Source organism: Macrotis lagotis, chromosome 1 (assembly GCF_037893015.1).
Source record: "Macrotis lagotis isolate mMagLag1 chromosome 1, bilby.v1.9.chrom.fasta, whole genome shotgun sequence".
Taxonomy (NCBI): domain Eukaryota; kingdom Metazoa; phylum Chordata; class Mammalia; order Peramelemorphia; family Peramelidae; genus Macrotis; species Macrotis lagotis.
Window position 1 is genome coordinate 921,710,531 of NC_133658.1, and position 21,259 is coordinate 921,731,789.

Genomic DNA, 21,259 nt, shown 5'->3' on the forward strand with positions numbered 1-21,259 from the left:
GAATAAGCATTGTATAGATGTTAGCTATTATAGCTACCAGGAGCAGAAGAGAGGTGTGTATTCAGTAGTAATAGATCTGTCCACAGCCTTTGATGCCATCAGTCCTGAGGGCTTATGGAAAATTACATCCAAATTTGGTTGCCCAGGGACATTCATTTGTATTGTTCATCATATTTATAACCACATGCTTCACCCAGGTTCTGGATAGTGGACAAAAGCTCTGGAGATTTCCAAGTCACAAAGTCAGATATTTCTAACATCTCTTAACATAGCGTTAGCATTTTGATTCTCTTCAATAACAAAGGGGGAAAAAAACCCAATCATTATTACCAAACATGTGGGCCACACCAACTTTATAAGCAAGCCATAGGAAACTCATGAAGAAAAAAAGTTATTAAATTACTAAATTCTTATCATAGAAAAATTCAAAACAGTTTCTTTAGCTTTTTTTTTAGGTTTTTGCAAGGCAATAGTTTAAGTAGCTTGCCCAAGGCCACACATGTCATCATTAAGTGTCTGAGACCAAATTTGAACTCAGGTACTCCTGACTCCAGCGCTGGTGTTCTATCCACTGTGCCACCTAGCCTCTCCTCAAAACACTTTTTAAGCTTGGAAGATGGATACTATGGTCACACAGGTATATTTCAATACTTTATTCTAAGTACAATCATTTTATCTTGAATAAAAAGAGAACTGAATTTTAAAATATTTTTAAAATGCAGATTTTACTATCTTGAAGAAAACTTCAGACATGGTTTTTATGAAAATAAAGGCAGTCATATTGTTATATTATCATTTGTTTTTCTCTGCATAATCTTTGTTAGAATTTATATAAATAATTTCCTAGATAAAGATCTGAGAAGTGAATAAGCAGCCTTTGCTATGAGTGTGGGGCTGGGGCAGTGTCCACAAACCCTTTTATATAAGTATTTATGAGGAAAGATTGATTACTAAAAGACTAATTTTTCAATTAAGTCAATTAGAGGCAAACTAGGGGTTAACAAAGCCTTTTTTTTATCTCTATTGAACTCATGCATAAGACTTTCCATAATGTGTAAAATGTACTTTGTCAATTCAGAAGTTTATGAAAACCATAAATATTGTTTAAGTGGAACAATATTGTACAAGAAACTTATTTGTGTTTCTTGTGGAACTATTCTAAGACCCTGTTTTGATTGCTGTTGTTCAGTCATTTCTGAATTATCTCTGTGTCTTCATTATCCCATTGGGGGGGTCTTGGCAAAAATACTGGAACAGTTTCCCATTTCCTGCTCCAGCTCACAGAACAAATTTAGAATTTGAGGCAAACAAGAGCTGGTGAGTGTCTGAGCCTAGTTTCAGGTCTTCCTAAGTCCAGGCCTGATGCTCTATCTACAGTGTCACCTTGTTTCCACACACCCCCCTCCCTCTGGGCATACACACACATTTAGCTATTCCAGTGACTTCTAGGACTAATATAAAATTAGCCTTCAAGTTTGGAGTTAAATTTTCATGCTTCCTGTAATAACACACCACCCAATTTTTGTTGGCTTCTACTCATGGACAACCACCTCCAGGGATCACATCTGGTCAGAACCATTAGGTCTGACTTCTAGAAACAGTGAAGTGTCCTTCAGTCTTCCCCTACTCAGTCATCTGTTCTTGTTCTTTGCATAAAAATTTGTCAGGTAAGAGTTTGGGAAGTGAAAGTTTTGGAAGGTGTGAATGATGTAAAGGTGAGATAAAATGTTTTGTGATCTCAACTACTTCACTCAAGGAAGTCTGTTGAATCAGTGAAGCCTCTAGATGTTTCACTTCACTGAGACCAAACCTCAATCAATGGAGTCTTCTCTTTGGTCTTTTGGTCTTTTCCAGATGTTTTAGGAGGCTAGCTGCTTTTCCCCTTTACTTTTGAAACTGCGCATTCATTTTGGTGGTTTTCAGATTGTTTTAGTTTTGAAAAAGGCCAGTACAGGATTACAATTCCATCTCACTTTCTATTTTAATCATTGTGTGAGAGGTAGCAAATAGTAAATCAGAGGATTTAGCTGTCGCCAGGAGTTACAGGCAACACAAATTTAAAATTCTTGTCCAAACTCTTTTTAAATGTAATTGGAAATCTTTGGCAAAATATAGAAAAGATCATTGAAAATAGATGATATTTTGTCGTAAGACAAATCCAATCTGCCACTCATCGGAATCTTGCATATGAGAAATTGTTTTTCATTTCTCTTTGATGATGATATTTGTCCTTTGGTCCCCAAGAATACCACAACATCAGGAATGTAATGGCATGACAAGCACATGAAATAGATTAAGAATATGAACTGGGCTAAATCACCAGCCTTGCTTTCTTTTCCCTAGTCATCTACATATAGTAGAGAGATTTTGATCAGGATGATTGGAGAAGATCCTGGAACTGCGGTAATCAGGGTTCAGTGACTTGCCCAAGGTCACACAGCTAAGAAGTGTCAAGTGTCTGAGGCTAGATTTGAACTACCATAATCCTTACTCCAAGGCCTGTGCTCTATCCACTATGCCACCTAGCTTCCCTTAAGTCAATAGCTTCAATTTCATCTTTTTTGGTATCTGGGGCCAGTGGCCAGTTATGTATCAGGACAACTGGATATGGCCCTGAATATGAGATAATTAAGGTGACTTGAACAAATACAGAGTATCTGAGGCCAGATTTCAATTGAGGTCCTCCTGGGATTATGGATGGTGCTCTCCCCAAAGCATTATGTATGATGATGGCAATGGTAATGATGTTACTGCTACTGGGACTGGTGATGCATTTAAGAAAGAAGAATTTGGGGAAAATTATGAAATAGATAAAAAAAAATTCTAGTTCTCCATATTTCCTCCACAGATACTAACAAAATCACTAAGAAATGAATTTGGATCAGCAAAAATAAAGACTTAAAACAATTGTCTTCCTAAAATAAGGAGAGGGCCTTATTAAGGCAGTAGGCTGAAGTTTGACCTCAGGGAAGGGTAGACTTCTCCAAGACTAGAATAACACAAAAAAGTCCCTAAGGGCATCTCAACTGGAAAGCAGACCAGGCCACAAAAATTTCAACTCAATTGGCCAGAAGTGATCCCAGAATATGAATGTGGATGAGGAGGAGGGATCATATGCCTAGTGAAGTACTTGGGAAATAAAAGGTTTCTAGGGACAGTTTGGCTGAAGTTTCCAAATGCCGTGGAGGAAAGGATGAAATTCATTGAGGTTGATCCCTGTACAGAATTCAGAAAATAACAGCAAGAAGGAGTCAAGGCCTAGGCTAACAAAATTCTCAAACAGGAGTTAAAAATGTTATTGTAATAATGAAATAATAAAAAATGAATAACGGAAAATTATTATGACTTTTGATAACTACTTTGATGAAAAAGAGGAGCTGAGTCATAAACAGAGAAAAACAAGTAAAAAACAAAGAAACAGACACTCTTACCCTATAGAGAAATGTTAAGTGATTCCAAGTCCCAGAAGAAATCTTGTAAGATCTTAAAAAGGAATTCTTAAATCAAAAGAGTAATTGAGGAAAAATTAGGAAAAATTAAAGGTATCCAAAAACACTTTGAAAAGAAAGATAATCAATTGGAAAAAGATATTCAAAAATCTGTAGAAAAATAGTACCAAAAACTAGAATTAGGCAAGAAGAACTGATTAACAATATAAGACCCCCCAAAATAAAAACATTAGAAAAACAGAAGAAAATATGAAACTTCTTATTAGGGATAAAACAATCTGGAGAACAAATCAAGTAAAGGGGATATAAAATTGTTAGACTACTGATGATATTATTAGGAATTACTGAGGAATATTACCTGGAGTGTCTAGATAGAGCAGTAGAAAATAGAAGTAGAAAAAAAATACTCTATTGATCACATTTTGAAAGAGATTTCAGAGAAATAGTTGGAGAAATGCCCTAGTCAAGTTTCAAAGTTAATGGATTAAAGAGATACTATGCAAGCAACAAGAAAAGAAGATAATTTGAATACTGTGGAAAATACAGTAAGGATTTCACAAGACCTATTAGGTTCTCCTTTAAAAGACAGTAGGTTTGGAACATCATATTTTGAAAAGCAAATAAACAAGGTTTGCACTCCAAAAACTACTTAACCAGGAAAATTGGTTATGATCATGAATGAAAAAAATAGATATTTGATGAACTGAACTGTTGTCAGCTATTTGTAAAAACAGAAAATAAAACTAGAACCCAATGGAAAATTTTATATAAAAAAGAAGAAATAAAACAAATACATTAAAGAATAATTATAAGGCATTCATTAGTGTCGAACAATTATGCATGTATATTTGTATTTATTTATGTGTGTGCATCTATTTACAATTATTATGTATATATGGACATGTTTGCAAGTGAAATAGCGATAATGCAGGTGACTTAGCACAGCATTCCCTATCTCAAATCCAATTGACTTGCTTGTCTTGGTATCATCTCCCTGATATCACAGTCTTCAAGAAAAACATCTATCATCACATCATCATATGCATACACACACATATACATATATGTGTGTGTGTGTGAAAATATTTATCTACATTCTGGAAACTGTAATCATTACTAAAATATTTTGAAAGACAGATTGGGTCATTGTATATTATAAGGTGATTAAAAACCAAAATTGAATAGGAAAAAATAATGGAGCAATTATATTATGAAATGGGATATGAAAGGAAGAACTAACTCAGAGGAAATTGGTGTAGAGGGAGAAATGGAATGTTGGAAGTTTACTCTGATCCGGGTTGAAGAGTAAACAATGTGTACACTGAGGAAATCTGAACATGAAGAGAGGTAAGAAAACTGAGAGACAAGGTCCAGGGAGGGCCATTTAGAAGCCTATTTAGATTTGGATTTGGGAGAATAGGGCTAAAAGTGGGATGTGATTTAAACAGGATGGGTGGAAGTCAGGGAGGGATTAATATTCTTGGAGGGGTAGATGGGAAGGGGAGTAGGAGATTAAGGGCAAAACTAAAGTAATGGAGAGAATGGGAAAGAATTTAGTGAGTAAAAATACATAGGGGGAAACTAAGTAATAGTTATATCTATGAATATGAATTGGATGTTTATGTCATCTTTCTTTGTATTCATAAAGAACTGGCAATTACAGGGATTCCCATCAACTGACAAGTGGCTGAACAATTCTTGCCATTTGTGATGGAAAATTATTGAATAATAAAAAAAATTATTTACTTAATGATTTTAGAAAATCATGTAAAATCTTGCATAAATTAACGAAGGGCAATTTTAAATCTTTGTAATATAATAGCAGCAAAATTATTTTAATAATGACTAACATTTTGACTACTATAAATAAATAAAAAAATAAAGAATACATGAAGAAAGACACTATCTGCATCTAAAAAGGAACTGATAAATACAAATGCATATAAAAATGTTCAGAAAAGCAAACAAACATATACATGTATGTGCCTATTTGTGTTCATTCATAACTATCTCTTAAGCACACTGGAGGGTGGGAAGACCAAAAGGGATAAAAGAAATTTACCAATGAACATTATTATATATTTAAAAGGAATAGTAAGTTCAAATTCAATTGAAGTTTCATGAATAATCATGTTCTGTTTTTTTTAATTATACACTTTGGAAGTGCTTGTTTTTGTCTTTAAATTAAAAATAAAATTAATTTTGAAAAATAACTATGATGGTTATCATGATGATGATATGACTAAAATAATCTTGGTTGTCTCAGGAAACTTTTCCTATGAATCTGGTGTGTTTCATATTTTACAAATAGTTTGTCAAAATTCCAATAGTTTTTGTTCTCTTCATTGCATTGAAAAATACCCATAGGTGCCACTTTTATTGTTTTTTCATTGAATTTATAATTCCAAGAACTGTAAATTCAAGTAATTCATTTAATTGATTCCTTTTAATTGCCATTTACTGACTTAAATCAATAAAATAAATTTTGTAGAAAATTGTCACTTTATAAACACAGACTGTACTGCATTTTCTTTTAATCTAATCTTCTTCCCTTTTGAAAACTTATCTTTTGGACTTTAGTTAGTCAAGGGAAATAAGGATCATGACGGAAGAAAAGAATCAGACGTCTGGCAGAGATTTCATCCTATCAGGATTATTGGAGCCAAATCAACATGATTTGTTATTCTTAACACTTATTCTCATCGTTTTTATGATGACAGTTATGGGAAACACAGTCTTGATTCTTCTTATTCACCTTGACATCCAGCTCCACACTCCAATGTACAGCCTTCTCAAACATTTTTCCTTTACTGATGTCTTGAACACCTCGAATATTGTTCCCAAGATGGCCAGTCACTTCATATCTGGCAAGAAATCTATCACATTTTCAGGTTGTGGGGTCCAGGTCTTCCTCCATTCCACCTTCTTTGGAACAGAATGCCTTATTCTCACAGCCATGTCCTATGACCGCTATGTAGCCATCTGCCACCCTCTGAGCTATCCCATCCTCATGAGCCATCGAATCAGTGTCATTCTGGCTGCTGGCTGCTGGCTTGGGGGAACAATCAACTCTAAATTTCATACAATTTATGTACTGCTCCTCTCATTTTGTGGAACAAGGGTTATTGACCACTTTTTCTGTGAAGTCCCAGCCTTACTGAAACTCTCTTGTATTGATACTTCACCATATGAAGGAGGAGTCACAATGGGTGCTGTATTTTGCCTTGTAATTCCCCTTTTCATAATTCTTGCCTCTTATGGTCAGATTCTTTGTACTGTGCTTCATATGAAATCTAGAGAAGCCCAGAAAAAAGCCTTCTCTACTGGTTCCTCTCACCTGATTGTGATTTTCATGTTCTATGGTTCTGGTCTCTTCATATACATGAGACCCAAGGCCTCTCATACTCCAGGTCAAGACAAGGTCTTAGCTGTCTCATATACCATTATTGCTCCCATGCTCAACCCTATCATCTACAGTCTCAGAAATAAAGATGTCTTAACTGCCCTGAAAAAGTTTTTAGGTAAAGCACTAAATCACAGAAATACATATTTTTTTAAAAATTAGACTGAATGCCCATGGATGACCTATTGGGAAATGTGTGGAAAGCATTCCAAGTAGTGTTCATGAATTTTCAAGGTTGACACCAAAAATATTATTTTTTATTACCTTTAAATGTATAACAAAGTCAACTAAACTAAATCACCTATTCACCTTTCCAAGCAAAATCTATTCATTTTTTTATTTATTTCATGAATTCTGGTAAAATTTATATCAAGAATGATGCTATGATATATGCTCCATGTCCTGTATTAGACAAACATCTCATAAGTAGAAGGTATTATATTCACACACCTACACACACACACACACACACACACACACACACACACACACAAACACAAAGAGAAACCCTTACCCATGTTCACACAGAAACTTCCTTTCTTCTCCATTGACAATAGAAAAGATTTTTATTCTTAATATATAGAAAGATCTTTTGTGTTCATCTGTTTGCAGATGATCTTGCGTTTTCCATTGAATAATTGAATAAAATTAGCTAGGATTTTGGATTATTGGTTGATGTGTGAATTCATCTCTCCACCTATATAGAATATAATCCATCTATTATTTGCCTTTCTGGAATTTTTTAATTTATACTAAATCATAAGAAACTCAAAATCTATTCAATGTGCTTAAATCGTTTGTATATGGTATGAGCATACACATATATAAATTCGTATGTTCATGTACATGTGTATCTTGATGTTATCAATTACCTTTCAAAGTATCCAACTTAATTTCCTCATCTACAAATTTCCTTGTGTATACTTTGACCATTTGTCTAATAAGGAATGACTTTTTAAAAATAAATTTGACTGTTTTATAATTTTATTTTATTTATTTTTGAACCATATTTCATTTATTTTCCTTATTTTTCTTTTGGTGTTTTTTGGTCTATATTTTCTTTCACAACATGACTAACATGGAAATTTGCTTTATATGCTTGTATAGGTATAACCTATATCTATTTGCTTGCCTTCTTCATGAGAAGGGAAAGTGCAATCAGGAAGAGAATTTGGAATTCAAAAACTTTTTAAAACAAATGTTAAAAATTACTTTTTCTTGTAATTAGAGGTTAAATAAAATAATAAATTTACAAATATGGAAACAAAAAATAGTAAAGCACCATGTGTAATAAACCCATAAAATACAAATATAACTGATTAATAAAAAATTTTGTCTTTTTTTAAATTTCATACATTTCTAACATTTTCAATTATAATATTCCAACTTTATTATGGACTTCTTCAACAGCATTATCTATCAACATGACCATAATTAATAAAAATTTGAAAGCAAAATATAAGTAATATTTAAGTATAAAATTGCAAATGCACAATGTCAAAAATTATACAGTCAATATAGGTTTCTCCTATAGTCATATCAAAATTCAATTGGCCATTAAGTAAGCAGAATTAATGCAAGCTGCAAGAACTATACCTTTCCAGGTAAAAAAAAAATGAAGTTATCTCTTTTTTTAGTGAAAGATTTATTTTGAATTTTAGATTTTTTCCCCTAATCTTGCTTCCCTCCCCTCACACCCCCAACAAAGTCTCTTAGTGTTTATATTGTTTCCATGCTATACATTGATCTAAATTGAATGTGTTGAAAGGGAAATTATATCCTTAAGAAGAAAAAATTATATAAAATATATGAGATAGCCAGATGACATAATAAGATGACTTATTTTTAAAATTAAAGGCAATATTTTTGGGTCTTTCTTCAAACTCCAGAATTCTTTCTCTGGTTGCATATTGTATTCTCCATTGTAGATACCCCCAAATTGTGCCTGATTGTTGCACTGATGGAATGAACAAGTCAATCAAGGTTGATCATCACAGCCATGTTGATGTTATGGTGTACAGTGTTCTTCTGGTTCTGCTCATGTAGCTCAGCATCTGTTCATGCAAATCCTTCCAGGCTTCCCTGAATTCTTATCCCTCCTGGTTTCTAATAGCACAATAGTTTTTCATCACATGCATATACCAAAGTTAAGTCATTCCCCAATTCAAGAAAATTCATTTAATTTCCAATTTTTTGCCACCACAAACAGGGTTGCTGTAAAATTTTTGTACAAGTGATGTTTTTACCCTTTTCCATAATGTGTTCAGGGTATAGACCCAGTAGTGGTATTACTGGATCAAAGGGCATGCACATTTTTGTTTCCCTTTGGGCATAATCTCAAATTGCTCTCTAGAAAGGTTGGATGAGTTCACAGCTCCACCAACAATGTATTAGTGTCCCAGATTTCCCACATTCTTTCCAATATTGATCATTGTCCTTTTTTTCATATTGGCCAGTCTGAGAGGTATGAGGTGGTACCACAGAGATGCTTTAATCTGCATCTAATAAGTAGTGATTTAGAGCAATTTTCATATAATTATGGATCACTTTGATTTACTCATCTGTAAACTTCTTTTACATATCCTTTTACCATTTGTCAATTGGGGAATGATTTGTTTTTTTTAAATAAATTTGACTCTGTTTTATATATTAGAAATAAGTCCTTTGTCAGAAATATTTGTTGTACATATTGTTCCCCAATTTACTACATTTTTTTGGTTAGAGTGGTTTTGTTTGTGCAAAAGATTTTTTAATTTAATGTAATCTAAATTGCCTAATTTATTTTTAATGATGTTCTCCATCTATTCCTTGGTCATAAACTGTTTCCCTTTCCATAGATTTGACAGTGAACTATTCTTTGATCTCCTAATTGGCTTATATTATATTCTTTTATGTCTGGCTCCTGTACTGATTTTGATCTTATCTTGGTATAGGGTGTGAGATGTTGATCTAATCGAAGTTTTTCCATAATAACATCCAATTTTCACAACAGTTTTTAATTGAAGAGACAGTTGTTTTCCCAGAAGCTGGACTCTTGGGGTTTATAAAAGAGCAGATTATTATAATTGTTTCCTGCTGTCTCTTTTACAACCAATCTATTCCACTGATCTACCATTCTATTTCTAAGCCAGTAGCAGATAATTTTGATGACTGATGCTTTATAATATGAATTTTGATCTGGTAAGGCTAAGCCACCTTCTTTTGTACTTTTTTATCTCCATATGAATATAGTTACAATTTTTTCTAGCTCACTAAAGTAATGTTTTGGAATTTTGATTTATAGTGCATTAAATAAGTATTTTAATATAGTAGAATTGTTATTCCTATTATATTAGCTTGGCCTATCCATGAGCAGTTGATATAGACCCAGTTATTTAAATCTGATCTTATTTGTGTGAGAAGTGCTTTGCAGTTGTTTTCATAAAGTTTCTGAGTCTGCCTTGGTAGATAGACTCTCAGGGATTTTATATTGTCTGAAGATACTTTAAATGGAATTTCCTTTTCTTGCCCTTGCTGCTGTATCATGCTAGTAATATATAGTAATATTGAGGAATTATATGAGTTTATTTGTTATCTTGAGACTTTGCTGAAGTTGCTAATTATTTCTAGTATTTTTTCATTTTGTACTTTTAGAACCTATTTATTTAATTATTATTTTGAATTTTAAAATTTTCCTCCTAATCTCCATTCCCTATACCCCCCTAAAGGCAGTCTCTTAGTCTTTACATTCTTTCCATGGTATACATTGATCTAAGCTGAACGTGATGAGAGAGAAATCATATCCTTATGGAAGAAAAATAAAGTAAGAGAAATCAAAATTACATAATAAGAAATTTTTTTTTAAATTAAAGGTCCTACTCTTTGATGTTTTTTCAAATTCCACAATTGTTTCTCTGGATACAGATAGTATTTTTCATTTCAGATACCCCAAAATTATGCCTGATTGTTGCACTGATAGAATGAACAACTCCATTGAGGTTGATCATCACCCCCAGGTGGCTGTTGGGTTGTACAATGTTCCTCTGGTTCTGCTCATCTTGCTAAGCATCATTACATGCAAATCATTCCAGTCTTCCCTGAATTCCCATCCCTCCTGATTTCTAAAAGAACTACAGTGTTCCATCACATACATATAACACAATTTATTTCTAGTACTTTTTAGATGCTATTTTAGGATTCTCTGGTTATACCATCATGTTGTCTGCAAAGAGTGAGAACTTTTTTTCTTCCTTAACAATTCTAATTCCTTCAATTATTTTTCTCCTCTTATTGCTGAAACTAACATTTCTAATAGAATATTGAATAGTAGTGGTGATAAAAATCATTCTTATTTCACCCCTGATCTTATTGGGAATGCCTCTAGCTTTTCCCCATTGCCTAAAATGCTTATGGATGGTTTCAGATAGATACTGCTCAACATTTTAAGGAACAATTAATTTATTCTTATGCTTTCTATTGCTTTTAGGAGAAATGGATGATGCATTTTTCAAATGCTTTTTCAGCATCTATTGATAAAATAATCTGATTTCTGTTAGGTTTGTTATTGTTATAGTCAAATATACTAACAATTTTCTTATATTGAACCAACCCTGCATTCCTGGGATAAATATTGCTTGCTCATAGTGTATTTTCCTAGGGATAACATGCCATAAACTCTTTGCTAAGATTTCCTTTAAAGTTTTTGCATTCATAGTCATTAGAGATATTAATTTATAATTTTCTTTCTCTGTTTTGAGTCTTCCTGGTTCAGGTATCAACCCAGTAATGGAGTCATAGAAGGAGGTAGGCAGATTTCCATCTTCACCTGTTTCTCCAATGAGTTTATAAGAATTGGAACCAATTGTTCCTTAAATGCTTGATAGAACGCATTTGTGAATCCATCTTGCCCTGAAATTTTTTTCTTAGGAAGTTCAGCAATTACTTCTTGAATTTCTCTTTATGAGATAAGGTTATTTAGCTATTTAATTTCCTCTTCATTTAAACTGGGCAACTTATATTTTTGTAAATAGTCATCCATTTCACTTAGATTATTAATTTAATGGCATGTATTTTGACAAAATAATTCAAACTTATTTTAATTTCCTCCTCATTCATCATATGTTCACCTTTTGCATTTATGATACTAACAATTTGGGCTTTTTCTTTCTTTTGTTTTTTAAATCAAATTAATCAAAGGTTTATCATTGCTATTGTTTTTTTATAAAACCAACTCTTGATTTTATTTATTAGTTCAATAGTTTTCCTACTTTCAATTTTGTTAATTTCACCTTTAATTTTTAGGAGTTCTAATTTAGTATTTAATTTTGGCTAGTTGATTTGTTCTTTCTCTAATTTTTTTAATTGCATCCTTAGTTCATTGAATTCCTCTTTCTCTATTTTATTCATGTAAGCAGTTAAAGATATAATATATCCCCTAATAGCTGCCTTGGTTGTTTCCAAGAACTTTGGGTATTATTGTTTCATTATTTTAATTATTTGAGATGCAATCATTTGTTGTTTGATCCACTAATTCTTTAAAATGAGGTTATTTAGTTTCCAATCAATTTTAAGTCTGTCTTTCCATGGCCCTTTATTGCATGTAATTTTTATGTCATTATGATCTTTGAAGGAAGTATTGACTATTTATGCCTCTCTCCATTTGATTATAAGGTTTTATGCCACAGTATATGGTCAATATTTGTGTAAATTCCATGAACTGCAGAAAAAAAATATATTCCTTTCTCTCCCTATATAATTTCCTCCAAAGGTTTATCATGTCTAGGTTTTATAAGATTCTATTTACTTCCTTTACTTCCTTCTTGGTTATTTTGTGGTTAGGTGTATCTAATTCTGAGAGAGGGAGTTTGAGATCTCCCACCAGTAGAGTTTTGCTGTCTTTGTCATCCTGTAATTCATTCAGCTTCTCCTCTAGGAATTTGGATACTATAACACTTGTGCATACATATTTAATATTGAAATTGCATTATAGACTGTGGTACTTTTTAAGAGGATATAGTTTCCTTCCTTACCTCTTTTAATGAAATCCATTTTAGCAGCTACTTTTTCTGAGATAAGGATTGCCACCCTTGCCTTTTTCACTTTGGCTGAAGCAAAATACATCATGCTCCAAACTTTTACCTTTACTCTCTATATGTATCTCTCTGCTTGAAATGAGTTTCTTTCAAGCAGTGTGGGGAATGTAGGGTGTTGATCTTCACAGGGTGTGGAGGGGCTCCCCTAGGGAATCCATTACAAAGGGAGAATGGCCTAGCCAATCACAAAACTGGGAGAGTTTTCCCAATCCCATCCCAGAGATGGCAAACCCAAGACTTGTTCTCAATCAGTCAAGAGTGACCTAAAGATCGTGACCTAATGCAACTGAGTTTGTGCAATCAGGCAATCAAATATTAACCCATACATCCCCTGTGATGATTGGAGTTCATCAGCATATCATGCATTGTATGATGTTGGGGGGAATCATATTAGGGGCATGTCATGGGATGGGCAGACCTCTTAGACTGTAACTCAAATTCTGAGAACCTATGAAAATTCAAGAGGGAGGGGAAAGAGGTTCTGAAGACTATAAATTACCTGATATTTGAATACCACCTCATGCCTCACTCCAGGTGTGGTACCTATATCCTGCAGGATTCATGAATAAAAATCTACAATTTTCTCTCACTCTAGCAGTTTTTCTTTCATTCATTTATAACAAGCACCACTTTGAAGGATTCTGATTTTTAATGTACTCTGCTATTTGCTTATGTTTTAATGGGAAAGTTCATCCATTTCTCAATTATAGTTAAAATGACTAATTCTATACTTCCCTTGTATTTATCTCCATTTTTATTTATCTCTTTCCTTTTCTCTTATTCCTCCAAGCCAAAATCTCACTACTTTTACTGTTTGACATTGCTCTTTAAAATTTAACTTGCAGTTTATTTTCACTCATACCTTTCTGTGAGAAATTTAGTGTGCTGATATTCACAGGATGTGTAGGGGGTCCTTAGAGAATCCATTACAAAAGGGGAAGTTGTGAGAAATATATGATGATGGTCTTCTGAAGGTGTGGAGGGGGCATTTAGGGAATCCATTACAAAGAGGGAATGTCCCAGTCAATCACAAGACTGGAAGAGTTTTTCTAATCCCATTCCAGGGATACCAAACCCCAAAGGTCAAGAGTGACCACGAGATCTTGACCTAATGTTACTGAGTCTGCACAATTAGGTAACTGAACATTAACCTGCACATCTCTGTGATGATTGGAGTTCTTTAGCATATCATGCAACAAATGATGTGGGGGGGGATCATATTAGGGTCATATCATGGAATGGGAGGACCTTTTAGACTGTAACTCAAACTCTGAGAACCTATAAACATCAAAGATGGGGGGGGGGGGGAAGAGTGTCTGAGGACAATAAATCACCTGACTCCTGAGACTAAGGTGTGCCTCATGCCTAGTAGTGTAAGGTGTATCTAGCAAGGTTCATGAATAAAATGTACAATTTTCTCTCACTCTAGCAGATTTTTCTTTTCGTTCATTTATAACACTTCCCTTCTCTTTTATCAGTTCCTTTTCCCCTTATCTTTTCCTTTCCTATCTCCCCCTTCCCTGTAGATTAAGTTCAATTTCTAAATCCAAGTAGGAATGTTTCTTATACCCTTACTGGGATAAAGCTATTGAATAGAATTTACACAGCATTCACATTCTCCCTTCTTTCCAACTAAAATTATAAATCTTTGTGTCACTTCCCTGGGAGTTATTTATGGCTCTAAAATTATTAATCAGGTATCATCTATCACAGTTCAATTATTGGATTATATGATTGCTTGATTACTACTATTGTTATCAAGATATCATCACAGATTTTTATTTGATTACTTGATAAGCAGCATTGACTTCAATTCCATCACATTATCATAATCATTTTAATTTACCCTCTTTTCAAATACCTTTCAAGTACACATAATCCTCCTCACAAGCCAAATTAACATTCAAAGCTTTATCATTTCTTGAACTATTTTGTGGTATCATATGTGCTTCAGGCCAAGGGTTATGAAGGGTTAACACAGAAATAGCTATGTGCCTTAACAAGCAAGATGTACTTCAGAGCTTAGATAAGGGAGTAGCTACATGTCCAAACTAACAAGATGTACTCCAAGGTTTAGATAAGAAAGAACATTCTGAGAAAATACCTTCTGCACTGTTCTCAAAACATTCTGCACTCTGGTTTCTCAAAACACTGTTTAGTTCTCAAAACATTCACCTAAGACAAACACAAGGAAATGCATGTGAAAAAGTGCTTGCTAAAATGCTTATGTAAGTGGTTACGTAAATGAAGAGTATAAAAGTATGTATCCTGTGATCAATAAAGGAACCAGCTTATGTATCACATTGGTGCGTGTCTGCGTTCCTCTCCTAGCGGACTCAACATCTGGTGACCCCAACCTGATGAAGTGAGTCGAATGGGGAGAAGACATCCCTGATTGAGTAGGTAGGGAAGTGCTAAATGCTCTCTTGCTCGGCGCTCGAAGAAAAGAGGATTATGTGGCCATCAGGAAGCGGGATGGGAATGGCTGCATCAGCCACGGAGTGCATCACGCTCAATACCCTAGAGGACTTATGAAAAAAATATGACCTGCCTCTAAAGAGGTCAGAAATTTCCTGGGTGCTACATTGGGGAAGAGACAGGGACATAATTACTAAGACTGAAGAACTCTTCTCCTTGGAAAAATAGGATAAGCTGGGGAAATCCTTGTGGGCTTGCCCCGCTGCTACTGATGCTGAAAGGACCACTATTGGAGGAAGCTCAGATGATGTGCCTCCTATCGCAGAAAAAGACTTAATTAATCCCCGGCTGCCTGGTCCGGAAGAGGGAGGACGGGCTGCCTTTGTCTCTCGCCTGCTTTTCAGATCAGTGGCCCTGGGCTGCCCACGAGACCACAAAAGCTGATCCCCTTCTCCCCCCTCTGCCCTCTGGCAGTTGGGTGCTCCCAGCTTACACGGCCCTGCCCAGCTCCGCAGGGCCCCAAAAGGCCCTGCCACTCTAGCCCCGCTGGGCTTGGTTAGTCAGGCCGCCACCGCACCGCTGCCACTCCCACGATCCCTGCTGCATCCTGCCCATCTCTCCTCACTACCCCGCTAGCTCTCTTTACACTCCAAGGACTTTTACACCTCAGAGACCACCCTTATTGGTGTACACACATCCGGAGCCATACCTCCCTGCCTGGACCATTTACTGAAGGAAACAATGTCATTGATCATGCCGTGGGCCAACCTATGACGGTTGTAGCCACTGTGCAGTCCTTACATCAGCAAGCCCTTGCCTCACATTCCTTTTTGCATCAATCAGCCAAGGCTTTGGTGAAAACCTTCAACCTTCCCCTCGCACAGATGAGAATGATTGTTGCCTCTTGCCCTGACTGCAGTAAAACGACTCTCCTGCTTAATGAGGACTTGACTCGGCAGCTGCCATGAATCATCCCTAGGCTGGCAGAGGAGGAAGGAGGATTTTACCCCCTCCCACTCCGCTTGATGTCTGCATCTCATTTGCCTGGGTCTACCTGGGTCTACCTGGCATGACTGTGCTGACAGGGCTCATCAGGATGTTAAGTAATACTTAGCCTTGTTTTTAAAAGAAAAGGGGGAGGTTGGGGGAATCACCGCATAACATAGTGAGCAAAGCAATTTATGTATTAAACTGGCTTAACCCTAGGCACTCCATCTCAGATAACAAGCCCCTTTACTTTCACTTTTTAAAAAATGTGGCACACTTTGCCGATATTGACATTCCTGTCTCTGTTTTTGATCCTAAAACTGCTCGCTGGGACAGTTCTTATCGATTACTATCCTGGGGACGAGGGTATGCATGTGTTGTTTCAGGTTCATCAAAACCACAGTGGGTTCCTGTGAAGTGGGTAAAACCTCACCTGAAAGATGATACTTCTTCTGCTGGCGCTTGCATTCTGCCTTGCCATGGCTCTTGTGACTCATCTGATTCCTAAGCATCTACAGCATCAAGAAAATATGAGGCTCACACTGGCTAATGCTGCAGGACAGCAACGTATGTGTATCTCCCTGAAGTCAGCTGGTGATCCCTTCAAAACATGCTTCATAGGGATCCCCCTGGACCCAGAGAACATTAAACAAAGACTGAAAGGGTACCATGGACAGTTAAATGAAACATGTAAAAGTTCCCAACAGTATAATTCCTGCGCATTCAATTGATTTCTTGCTTTTATTACATAATCATGGTTGTGAGGATTTTGAAGGCATGTGTTGCTTTAATATTTCAGATAATAGAGTCTCAATCTATGCTAAAATCAAAAAATTACAAGAAAACCTTGATAAAATAACTGTACATGAAAATTTCTTTAAGGATTGGTTAAAATCTTTAGGATTACCTGCTTGGCTTTTAGTACTCATAAAAGCTGTAATTGAAATTTGCTTAATGCTTGTTATGTTCTTGTTGTTTGGACCATGCATCCTTTTGTGTTGTCAAAGATCTCTAGAAAACATGATCTCCCAGGCCTTTAAACGAAAAGGGGGAGATGTGGTATCATATGTGCTTCAGGCCCAGGGGTAACACAGAAATAGCTGTGTGCCTTAACAAGCAAGATGTACTTCAGAGCTTAGATAAGGGAGTAGCTACATGTCTGAGCTAACAAGATGTACTCCCGGGCTCAGATAAGAAAGCACATTCTGAGAAAATACCTTCTGCACTGTTCTCAAAACATTCTGCACTCTGGTTTCTCAAAACACTGTTTGGTTCTCAAAACATTCACCTAAGACAAACACAAGGAAATGCATGTGAAAAAGTGCTTGCTAAAACGCTTATGTAAGTAGTTCCGTAAATGAAGAGTATAAAAGTATGTATCCTGTGATCAATAAAGGAACCAGCTTATGCATCACATTTGTGGGTGTCTGTGTTCCTCTCCTAGAGGACTCAAAACTATTTGTGCCCCTCCCCAAGACCCATTTTCTTTCACACTTCACCTCCCCATCTCCCCACCCAAGATACTTAACACCTTGTTAATTGAAGTCAGGTCTATTGTCTCTCCTACTTTACACTCCCCTCCCCAGCAGGATACACAATCCCCAGTTAGGTGAAGGACCACTTAATTCTCTCCCCGATCTAATTAATTAAAATAATCTTGAAGATCTCTAAGTACTAGGAGGTTTTGGAGGTCTCACCTGAGAACTTTACAAATGACTGTAAGTATAAGAGACATTGTCTAAGGTCCTTGAAGCCTATGAAGACCTCCTGGGACAAAGACACAAGAACCTTGTGAATAAAGTGAGTCAAAGTATAAGTAGAAACTTAAGTTAAAATCAACAACCCTAATTTTTTTCAGGTCTTTTTGTCTCAAATTTAGTGATGTCATCTTGCATCTCTTCAAATGAGAGGAAAGGCTCAATTATACCCATATCCTTTAGGTTCATTCACTTCAATTATATTCTACCCTCTGATTATTCTCAGAAAAGTAAAGTTCTAAAGAATTAGAAATGCTTTATATTCCCTTTTAGTGTTGTATACAATTTGATATTCTACTAAGATTTATTTAAAACAGTTTTATTTCCATCCTCTTTTCATTTACCTTTGTTATGCAACTTGTCTAGTGAATGCAACCTTGGAGATAAGGATAATAGCTTAGAGAAGGAAGATAAAAGGGACCCTAAGTATGATGCTTCGGGGGAGACTAAGAATTGATCTCCAGTCCAGAAAGCCATCTTAGAAGAGATCAGAAAGGAGTTTAAAATCAAATGTAAAAATTGGGAAAAGAAATGTGAGAGAGTTAATATCTCACAACAAAAAATGACAGAAGAAAACAAATCCTTTAAAGTTTCAATTGGACAAATAAAAAAGAAAATAATTTCCTCCAAAACACAATTAGGCAAATGGAAAGAGATAACACCTTTAAAAATAGAACTGACTAAATGGAAAAGGAGATGCAAATTTTTCTCTGAAAAATAGATTGGATTCAATAGAAGCTAATGAATTTATGATACACCAAGAATTCATTAAAAAAAACATTAAAAAAACAGAGGAAAATGCAAAATACCTCATTCGTCAAGCAAGAGTCCTGAACAATACATCCAGGAGAAATAATTGATTCACTATCCAGGAAAAATGAACCTTCTCTTTCAGGAGAAAAAATGGACATTTAATAAAAATAGATGACTTTAATCTTTCCTGATGAAAAGACCTGAATTAAACAGGAAATTTAATCTTCAAACAGGAGACTCAAATAGCAGATAGGATATTTCCTAAGATCTTTTGACAATAGATTTAAAGTAATAATACTTATAATGATCATTTTTGTGGTTTTTATTCTGACATGTACTTACCTAGATATAGAAAGTCTCTCCAGCAATACAGTTCAGCAATGTCTTCATTATGTTACATATTAGAGAATTGAGATGTTGTAACCTACCCATTGTCATTTAGCTATTGAGACATGAAACCTGAACCCTGACCCCTATGCTAGGCCCATCCACTGCTCCTGATATCTAACAAGAATATTGTATTGATAATTTTTATTTTTACTTTGCCTAGAATCCTTTGGCAAATTCCATTTTAGGCAACTGCTTACACTACTGTAAAATGTGAAGTAGCTCAATGGAAAAACAACCAACCTCAAAAACAGATCCAGTAGAAATAATTTTAAATTATTGGGCTATCTAAAAGCCACTATCAGGAGAATAGCTTAGACTACATTTTTCAAGAAATAATACAGCAAAATTGTCATGAGATCCTAGAAGCAGATGCTAAAATAGAAATTGAGAGAATTCATTGGTCACTTCCTGAAAGACATCCCAAAAGAAAAACTTCCAGGAATACTATAGCCAAATTTCAAAACTCCCAAATCAAAGAGAAAATTCTAAAAGCTACTGGAAACAAACAATTCTGCTACCACGCCTCCATAGTTAGGATTACACAGGCTCTGGCAGCATCTACATCAAGGGCTCATAGGGATTGGAATATGATATTCCAGAAGGCAAAAGATCCTGGTTTATACCCGAAAATCAACTGCCCAGCAAAACTGAAGATCCTCTTTCAGGGGAAAAGATGGACTTTGAATGAAACAGGGGACTTTCAAACTTTCCTACTGAAACAACCAGAGCTGACTAGAAAGTTTGATCTCCAAGTATAGGACTCTGTTGAACCATAGAGGGGGTGGAAGAGAAGGACTAACTATGAGGAACTTAATAATTGAACTGTTTGTATTCCTGGATGGGGATAAGGTATTGATAACTCATATGAATTTTCTCATTTATAAGAGCGGTTAGAAGGAGCATATACAGACAGGACATAGGAAGAGGTGGAATATAATGGTATAATATAGTAAAAAGATGAAGTCAATGGGTAATAAAGCAAAGTACTGGGAGGAAGGTAAAGGAGATGAAGAAGAAGCTAAGACATTTCACATATGAGTCCAGAAAAAGCTTTTTCAATGGAGTAGAAAGGGGGAAGGCAAGGGGGAATGAGTGAGACTTCATTCTCATCAGAAATGGCTCATAGAGGAAATAACATATAGACTAAATAGGGTATAGACATCTATCTTACCCTAGAGAAAAAGAAGAAAGGGATGGAATAAGGGGGAATAGGGGGAGGGAAGGGGGGAACAGGTGATAGAAGAGAGGGAAGATCAAGGGAGAGTGTACTCAGATATAATACACTTTTGGACAGCTTCAGGATGAAAGCAGAGAGAATAGAATAAATGAGAGTGGAGGTACAGCTAGTGATAGCAACTGCGGGAAAAATATTGAAGCAACTTCTCTTATGAACTTATGATAACAAAAGCAACTCATCCCAGAGACAGAGCCATTGGAATCTGAATACAGACTGAAGTATATTTTTTTCCTCTCTCTATTCTTGAGGTTTTTCATCATCCTAGGGTGTGTGTGGGGGGTTATTTTTACTCTTATGCTATCACTTATAGCACATTCAATTTAGATCAATGTATAGCATGGAAACAATGTAAAGACTATCAGATAACCTTATGGGGGGGATGGGAGGGTGGGAGACAATTTGTAAGATTCAAAACCTTACAAAAGTGATAGGTAGATACTACTATTGTATATAATTGAAAAGCAAAAAAAAATGTTAATTTTAAAAAAGAACTAATTGTAATGTTGCTTGTAAAAAAAGCCTTAATAAGGAGTAGGTTGGATGCTTCACTGGAGGAAATGATTCAAAAATGTTCTGGTATAGGTTCTGCCACCTATTCTGTACAAATCAAGGCACAAACCATGGCTCAGTGTTTAAAAAAAAATAGCGTAAAATGCTTTAAATGTGGAAATATTGGACATATAAAAAATGACTGTAGAAATAAAGGAGGAGGAGGTCCTTGGCCAATAATTCCTTGTCCAAAGTGCAAAAACCAGGACATTGGGCAAGCAAATGTCGTTTAAACCCAATGTCAG

General features: G+C 35.3%; 1 protein-coding gene across 1 annotated transcript; it reads left to right on the top strand.

Moving 5' to 3' along the window:
- The first annotated feature begins 6,051 nt into the window (after window positions 1-6,051).
- LOC141509418 (olfactory receptor 2AJ1-like) lies at window positions 6,052-7,014 on the top strand. The gene has a single exon (XM_074218965.1). It carries the CDS (start codon window positions 6,052-6,054, stop codon window positions 7,012-7,014), a length of 963 nt encoding a protein of 320 aa, XP_074075066.1.
- The last annotated feature ends 14,245 nt before the right edge of the window (window positions 7,015-21,259 follow it).

Excerpts from the sequence above, each read along its gene's own strand:
- LOC141509418 (XM_074218965.1), top strand. The coding sequence starts at position 6,052 with ATGACGGAAGAAAAGAATCAGACGTCTGGCAGAGATTTCATCCTATCA.